Source organism: Physcomitrium patens, chromosome 26 (genome assembly GCF_059467195.1).
Source record: "Physcomitrium patens ecotype Gransden chromosome 26, ASM5946719v1, whole genome shotgun sequence".
Classification (NCBI taxonomy): Eukaryota; Viridiplantae; Streptophyta; class Bryopsida; order Funariales; family Funariaceae; genus Physcomitrium; species Physcomitrium patens.
In genome coordinates this window covers 7,577,752-7,585,570 of record NC_143435.1, presented here as the reverse complement: position 1 = coordinate 7,585,570, position 7,819 = coordinate 7,577,752, and the positions used below count along the sequence as shown (strand labels likewise).

Here is a 7,819-nt window from a genome sequence, read left to right as displayed (position 1 = left end):
GTCTCAACAAGGTGACAAAAAAGAATCGCTACCCACTGCCTTTGATCTCTAGTCTTCTAGAACAACTTGGGCGTGCAAGGATCTTTACAAAGATTGACCTAAGGGGAGCTTACAACCTTGTGCGAATTAAGGAAGGAGATGAATGGAAGACAGCGTTCCGAACAAGGTATGGCCATTTTGAATACAATGTCATGCCATTTGGTCTTACTAATGCTCCAACGGTCTTTCAACACATGATGAATGACATCTTTCGAGAGCATCTAGACGATTTTGTTGTCATCTATCTAGATAATATTTTGATATTTTCTAAGAACGAGGAAGAACATGAGAAGCACGTTCGTCTGGTACTCAAAAAACTACGGGAGCGAGGACTCTATGCCAAATTGGAGAAGTGCTTATTTCACCAAACTGAGATGGAGTTTTTGGGATTCATCGCGACTACGGAAGGCTTGAAGATGGATCCAAAGAAGGTGGAAGCAATCATGTCTTGAGAAGTTCCGAAGACGGTTAGGGACGTACAATGTTTTCTTGGATTTGCTAACTACTATCGGATCTTCATCAAGAATTATTCTCAAGTTGCTGCCCCCCTCACTCGGTTAACGTGTAAAGACAAGCTCGAATGGGGACCTATCGCAGAAAAAGCATTTTAAGATTTGAAGATGGTATTTACTACAGCTCCAATCTTGGTACATCCGGACTTTACAAAGACCTTTTATTTGGAGACAGATGCTTCGGATTTTGCTTTGGGAGCTGTACTTTTACAGATGGGCGTAGATTAGAAGCTCCATCCAGTTGCGTTGTATTCTCGAAAATTCTCTACTGTTGAGATCAACTATGAGATCCACGATAAGGAACTCCTTGCTATAGTAGATTCTGCACATCCAGTGACCGTATATACGAATCACAAGAATTTGGAGTATTTCATGTCGGCTCGGGTTTTGAATCGACGTCAAGCTTGGTGGAGTATGTCGCTATCCAGGTTCGACTTTGTTATTACTTATCGGCCTGGGAAGCAACAAGGGTTGTCCGATGCATTATCAAGGAGATCATATCTCGTGCCAAAGGCTGGAGATGCAGCATTTGATGAACAGTGCACGACATTGTTGAAGCCACAGAAATTTCGACTCAACGCAGCTATTGTACCAATTGATGCTGACTTCCTCGACCAGGTACGGGCCGCAACCATTGAAGATTCTCTAGCCCTTGATATCAAGCAACATGCTAGTGGTGATAAATTCAAGATGGAAGGAGATCTAGTATATTTCGAAGAGCGGTTGTATATCCCAAAAGAGCCAACACGACTCCGAGTTCTTCAATCTCGTCATGACTTTCCAGCTACGGGACATTTTGGATTCAATAAGACCTTGGAACTTATTTCCCGCGATTTCTAGTGGCCTCAAATGTGGAAGGATGTGAAAGATTTTGTTGTATCTTGTGACATTTGTTCAAGATCCAAAAACCCTCGACATCGGCCTTATGGACTTCTACAGCCATTGTCTATTCCGCGCCGACCATGGTCTTCGGTTTCCATGGACTTTATTACGGATCTACCACCATCGAATTCATTTGACAGCATTTTTGTTGTTGTAGACCGGCTTACAAAGATGGCGCATTTTGTCCCTTGCAAGAAGACATCGTCAACCGAAGACACAGCAAGACTCTTTCTTGATAATGTGTATCGATATCATGGTCTACCAGATGATATCGTATCGGATCGAGGAACCCAGTTTGTGTCAAAGTTTTGGAAATCTCTTTTTGAAATATTGAAGGTGGATATCAAGCTTTCTTCGGCATTTCATCCTCAAACGGACGGCCAAACAGAACGGGTGAATCAAGTTTTAGAGCAATATTTACGTTGCACCATCAACTATCAATAAGATGATTGGATCGCATATCTACCGCTAGTCAAGTTCGCATATAACAACACCCTTCATGCGTCAACTCAACAAACGCCATTCTTTTCCAATTATGGATACCATCCGAAGCTTGACTTATGGAGTTCGTCAACGATTAATAATCCGGCAGCTGAAGGATTAGTGAAGGAGCTTTCGCAGCTTCAAACTACATTGAAGCTTCAATTGCAAACTGCCCAAGAATCTTACAAGGCGTCCGCGGACAAATTTCGGAATCAGGCACCTAAATTCATGATTGGGACCATTTGTTATCCAGAAGCAGATCAATCCTGTAGCGTATCGTCTGGAGTTACCAGCTACTATGAAGGTACATCCTGTCTTTCATGTTTCTTTGTTGGAGCCTTATCGAGAATCATCTTTTCCTAGAAGAGTACAATGTCCACCACCTAGCATAGAAATAGAGAACCACGAAGAATACGAGGTGGAAAAGGTCCTGGATTCACGGCAAAGACGGGGTAAATTAGAATACTTTGTGCATTGGAGCGGTTACGATATTAATGAACGAACATGGGAGCCAGCCAAAAATCTCGCGAATGCGCCGCAAAAGGTACAGGAGTTTCATCGACGATATCCTGAGAAACCCAAGTCGGTTCTACGATAGCTTCTTACTGAAGCTTGCTCATCCAGAAAACAGAAAAGAGGAGAGAGCACCACCAAAATCCATAGTTGATGTAGTCATTCTCTCCAAGATAGCGTAGAACTTTGTTAGTAGCCCAAGTTTGTTCTTATTGTTTTAGCCTTTGAATATGGATAGCCAAGATACGACACTTGTCATGTCATCTCAAGCAACTAGCTCACGAAGACGACCGCAAGATGAAGAACCGCTTGCACCATGACGACGTCGAAGGATTCCGAGCAACAGATCGCTGGTGATTGTATTTGAGGTCGAGCCTGCCTACAATGGTCAGCCAGAAGGAGTGTTTGCAGGACAATTTCACAATGAAGACACGGAGGTTCATGCTTCGTCAGAAGTTGAAGGCGTGGGCCACTACCGTTGGCTTCAAGGACCATTGAATCACTTGCCTCGTGAACAACAATTGGAGTTCATAGCAGAGGTTATGCGACAGATCTTCATTTTCTTGCGTTGGTATTGACTGACGATAACATTGCTTCTCGGAGACCTCGAAGCTAAAGGAGGAGGTGATGTTAGGGACATAGTCCTTAGACCTTTCTAGAGACAAGTTTCTAGAACCTTCTAGAAAGAAGTTTCTAGAAACTTCCAGAAGATTTTTTGAATATTCTCTTAGAATAATCTTCAAAGATTCTCTTAAGATTCTTTGAAGATTCCCTAAAGATTCTCTTAGAAGGCTCTAGAAGATTCTTAGAATATTCTAGTAGATTCTAGGAAGTTACTTGAAAAGCTTCCTAGCTCTTGGGTAGTTGCTCGAGAAGCTTCATAGTTCTTGGGAAGCTTCTTGATGCGCTTCCTTAGAACCATAGGCCAGTAGTATATATAGGAGTCGAGGCTGAAGAGTTCTTCAGTCTCGACAACACATCTTTTGAAGCTCTAGCTCAATTCTCTTGGCGTTGCTCTTGTACTCATCTGATAATCTAGTTCTTGTCATTTCTTCTTGAACTTCTTGTTTAGATTTCTTGTTTGTATTTTTGGTCCGTGACATTTAATTTTTAAATTCTTTGAGAATTCTTTAATATTTCTTTAGGATTTTTTTATATTTCTATAGGATTTCTTGTGATTTCTTTAAGATTTAATTTAGATTTTTAAAAAATTATTTAAGGTTTATTAAGTTGCATATCATAAAATAAGATTATGTAGATTGTTTAGGATTGCTATGGTATTTCTAAAATCTTATGCATTGTTTTTATTTATTTATTTATTTATAAATCTAACTTCAAGCAAAGATCGAACTCTTCTACATTCAAATGCCCAATGCAATCTCATACTAATTTTCACATAATTAAACAACATCTACTAAAATTTTAGTACGAGCCTTGTCTTTTGAATCCAAAGCTTTCTAAAAAATATTCTTTTTTGTACAAAACTTCTTGATCATCATCATTAATCCTTTTGAATTTTCTTAAAGAAAGACCAACACTTTAATAAACTATTTAATTTTAAAGCAAAAACATCTTTATTGTATATAAAAATTCATATTTTAGCAAACTAATTAATAAGTAAATTAATTATCTCAAGTTTTTTCTTTCTTGTAATTGTAGAAGATTGTAGAATTTTTCCATCAATACTTGCTCTTTATTCAAGTTTTGTACATCATACAATATTTGAAGTCTTTTCTCAATTGCATGAGGTTCAAAAATACTAATTACATGAAGAATGATAGATTCTTATACTGTAGATGTGATGATACAACAAGCTCTAATGTAATCTTAAAGAATAAAAGTTGTTGCATTCTCATTTGTTGTTGGCTAGTTCTGTATTGTATTATTAATACTTTAACCTCATCATGTAGAGGATATGACAAGTGCAAGTCCAATTGCAAGTGAAGTGGTTGAGAATTCTTTTGTATAAATGAAATTGAATGAAGACAACTCAATTAGCTACTATAAGTTTTCTTCCATTAAACTCGTTTGAAACCTATAGTTTCAGAATATATAGCTAGATACTACTTTTAATTTCATTGTTTTAGAGATGTCTTTTATTACAAGGTTTATATCTTTCTACTATAGATATGTAAAAAAGAAATAACAAAAACTTCTCTATACTTTTTGAATGACTCTATCTATTCAAAAAATCTACTATATGCTCTTAAGAAACTTACTTTGGTACCATGTTAGTATAAAAAAAGAGTGCTAACTCCAAAACTCTGATTTTGTGTATGTATGGATATATATATATATATATATATCAAAATATATAATTTTTCTTACTTACTATAGCTTCATTCAAGATGAATATGCAACCATACTAGCATGTCTAATTCATGTGACACATGACAAATGAAACCCCAACTATTGTAATCCTAATACATGAATAAGACTGAAATCCTAATGAGTGAAACTCTAATGAATGTTCAAGCCAACACAGAGGGCGGCAAATATTCTTAACTACGAGGCTGAATCCCAAAGGTGAGCTTGGGTAAATATATTCCTGTCCTGGTATTTTCTTTACATGGACAGTTTGAAAGAAAACTCCACTTCCACAATTCCTGCAATTGTCAATGTTCACAGGATTGGAATCCACTATGTTCCCTTGGAACCATCTTCAATGCAACATTTTCCATTGAAGCATAATTTCCGTCCATGAGTGTTTTGTTATTCTTGTTAGAAAACATTGTGCCTCGAATTTGCAACTAGTGCACTAACAGAAGAATGTGATATCTCGGCACGATCCTCTTAAGAGGGATAGATACAAAGGCTTTATTGAAATGAATAAACCTCATTCATATGTACAGTGGGATTCAGATTGCATTATATCAGCACGCCGGCTGATCGAAAGAAATCTGTGCACGTTTCTATACAGCTACCTCTGCTTGATTCAAGGCCTCTTTTCCTGTAATTCCCGTCTTCAGTTTACTGAAAAATGGTTCATAATCACGTACAGGAGGGGGATTTGCAGGATCTACTGTGAACGGTTGGCTGAAAGGAACAGTACTCTTCACTTCGAACGTTTTGTCTCGCGCAGCTGGGGAGGACATTGAAGCAACAATAATCCGTGCCACCTCAGCTCTTGAGATTTTCCCCGTAATATTGTCGCCCTGATCGAATTGTAACTCCGCCCCTGCTGGTTCTTCCGTAAGAGCGCAGGGCCTTATTACGGTGTAAGGTATTCCGCTTTCTCTCACCAAATCTTCAGCTTTTAGCTTGTATGTTAAAATATAACCTAGTTCCTTGTTCATTCGGACTGCAGGCGGCTGTTTGCTTAAATCCAGACCTGGCCTATCAGGTCTAGTGACTCCGGCAGAGCTGAGATGCACAATACGCGGAGTAACAGGCTCCTTCAAGTATGCTTTTATGCTAGCAATCGGAAGTTCAAATGGTCCCGCTTCAAATTTAGGGTTCAGTTTCTCGTCATATTCAAACTTACTAAACAGTAACTGCAACGATGCGATCTTGGAGCTGTCAAACGGCGGGGCATTCTTCACCGTCCGAGCGCGGAAAACAGGAACTAACGAGGAGAATGGAATACGAATTGTTTGCCATTCTCCCTTCACGGTGTCAAAACCAGAAGTGTAGCCCAGAGCATCCCAGTCTGTACTAGTGCGCACTCTGCACGAATTCAAAATTAAGCAAATTACCCACAAAAGGAACAGTGGTTTGAACAAATTCCAATCACAAAATTCAGTACCTAGAGTTATGGCAGGGAGCAGATTAGGGAGCACTGGCGTTGTCAAAGTGCAGAGAACTGAAAATGAAGGTCAATGCAATGATCTCAGTATTTAAAAGAGTCCCTGTGATGAGGACAACATACATGAACTTAAAACGGTGCCCATCTCCTTTCAGTCGAAATTCGAAGCCTCCGTACGCGCTCAAATCTAGAACAGGCTCAAAATTGCGTGAACGAATACTGGCGAATCCTCCGTTGTTATCAGTGGAAACATATCCTTTGAACAAGCCAACGGGTCCTCCGTCTTCTCCACCCGTGGCACTGACCTGAAAGGAGCTGGCGCTAACACCTCCCATGACTACATCATCCAAAGCCCCCCAAGCCGGTCCAATGGGCACTCCGTTGGGTGACATGCAGAAGAGAACTCGTGATTCAGACGGAAGGGAAGCGTATTGTTTGATCTTAGCAAGAACATTCTGCAAACCTCGATACTCCACAGCCTCAGGAGTATCTCCTTTCACTTCAGGGTCGAAGAATTTGATGCCTTGGTAATATTTCTGACGTTCAGCTGTGTCTCCCTCCTTGGGTCCAACAATACAGCTGTGAGCCACCACAACACTCGTCACTCCTTCGAAGTACTCCGGCAGCAGTGTGGCACTCTGTGTAATATCTGCTGCAACGATGTCTACATCCGAATTCAGCAGATTTTGGGCCTTCTCGACACTTCGAACCAGAGCCCGGACCTGCACGCCATTCTTACGCAGTTCGTCCACGACTCGCTTGCCCACCCCCCCAGTGGCACCTGTCACCAGCACTAAGCCCCCATCTCTACCGTTGTTACTACCACCAGACTCTTCTTTCTCTTTCACCATAGACTGCATCACCGAGCTCACAAATTTGCTAATTGAAGGTGGCCCGTTGAAAAAATACAGAGTCTGAATGAAGCGTCCGATATCCCAAGGCTGCCGTCCACCCTCTGCTCTAATTAATGGAGTCCGAAAGTGCGATGGCCGTGAGGAGAATGTAGACGTCGGCAGTCTCGAACTGGCTGGCGTGAAACAGAGACCAGAGTAGCGAGGAACAGAAACTGGGAAACATGCAACAAAGTTAGAGGAGAGAGCGAGCTGAGCATGACAAGACGATAGAGAGACAACGGGGAGGCCCATTGCAAGGGGTCAGGAATTTTAGGAAGGAGGATAAACGACGCTAAACGGAGAGTGGAAGAGCAAGGGCAAAGAGAGGCAGGGAGGAGGGCAGAAGGGCAGCCCTGGGAACAGAGCCAGCTTCTGGATGTCTCTCTCGCTGAGGCCGCTTGGCAGTGTACAAGCTGATCCCACGTGTGCCCACGCGGAGTTATCACCTTTCTATCGGAGCCCCATTGTTGTTGATGTTCAGCCACCCTTCCTTCCTCACCCCGTCTCAGATCTTCTGTTCATTGGTGCTCCTCTCCACAATGTATGGTTGTGGACTCTTCCCAGACTGCCAGCATGAGACGATCTTCGTGACCCAGTTGTGCACCGAAGACTAGGATATGTATTGCATAAGAATAATAACTCACAACAGCTCTTGCGACGATTTTTACTACTCTTTTCTTGCACAAGTTATCTTTCACCAATTTTATTTATAAAAATTCTTTTTAAAGGTAATGAACATGCTGTAACAAAAA

General features: G+C 41.0%; 1 protein-coding gene across 1 annotated transcript; it reads right to left on the bottom strand.

The window, feature by feature from the left end:
* Positions 1-5,222: 5,222 nt before the first annotated feature.
* LOC112278073 (protein HIGH CHLOROPHYLL FLUORESCENCE PHENOTYPE 173, chloroplastic) lies at positions 5,223-7,368 on the bottom strand. The gene is made up of 2 exons (XM_024511110.3): positions 6,298-7,368; positions 5,223-6,095 (listed from the first exon to the last, which is right to left on the bottom strand). Exons 1-2 carry the CDS (start codon positions 7,317-7,319, stop codon positions 5,342-5,344), a joined length of 1,776 nt encoding a protein of 591 aa, XP_024366878.1. The 5' UTR covers positions 7,320-7,368; the 3' UTR covers positions 5,223-5,341.
* Between the last annotated feature and the right edge of the window lie 451 nt (positions 7,369-7,819).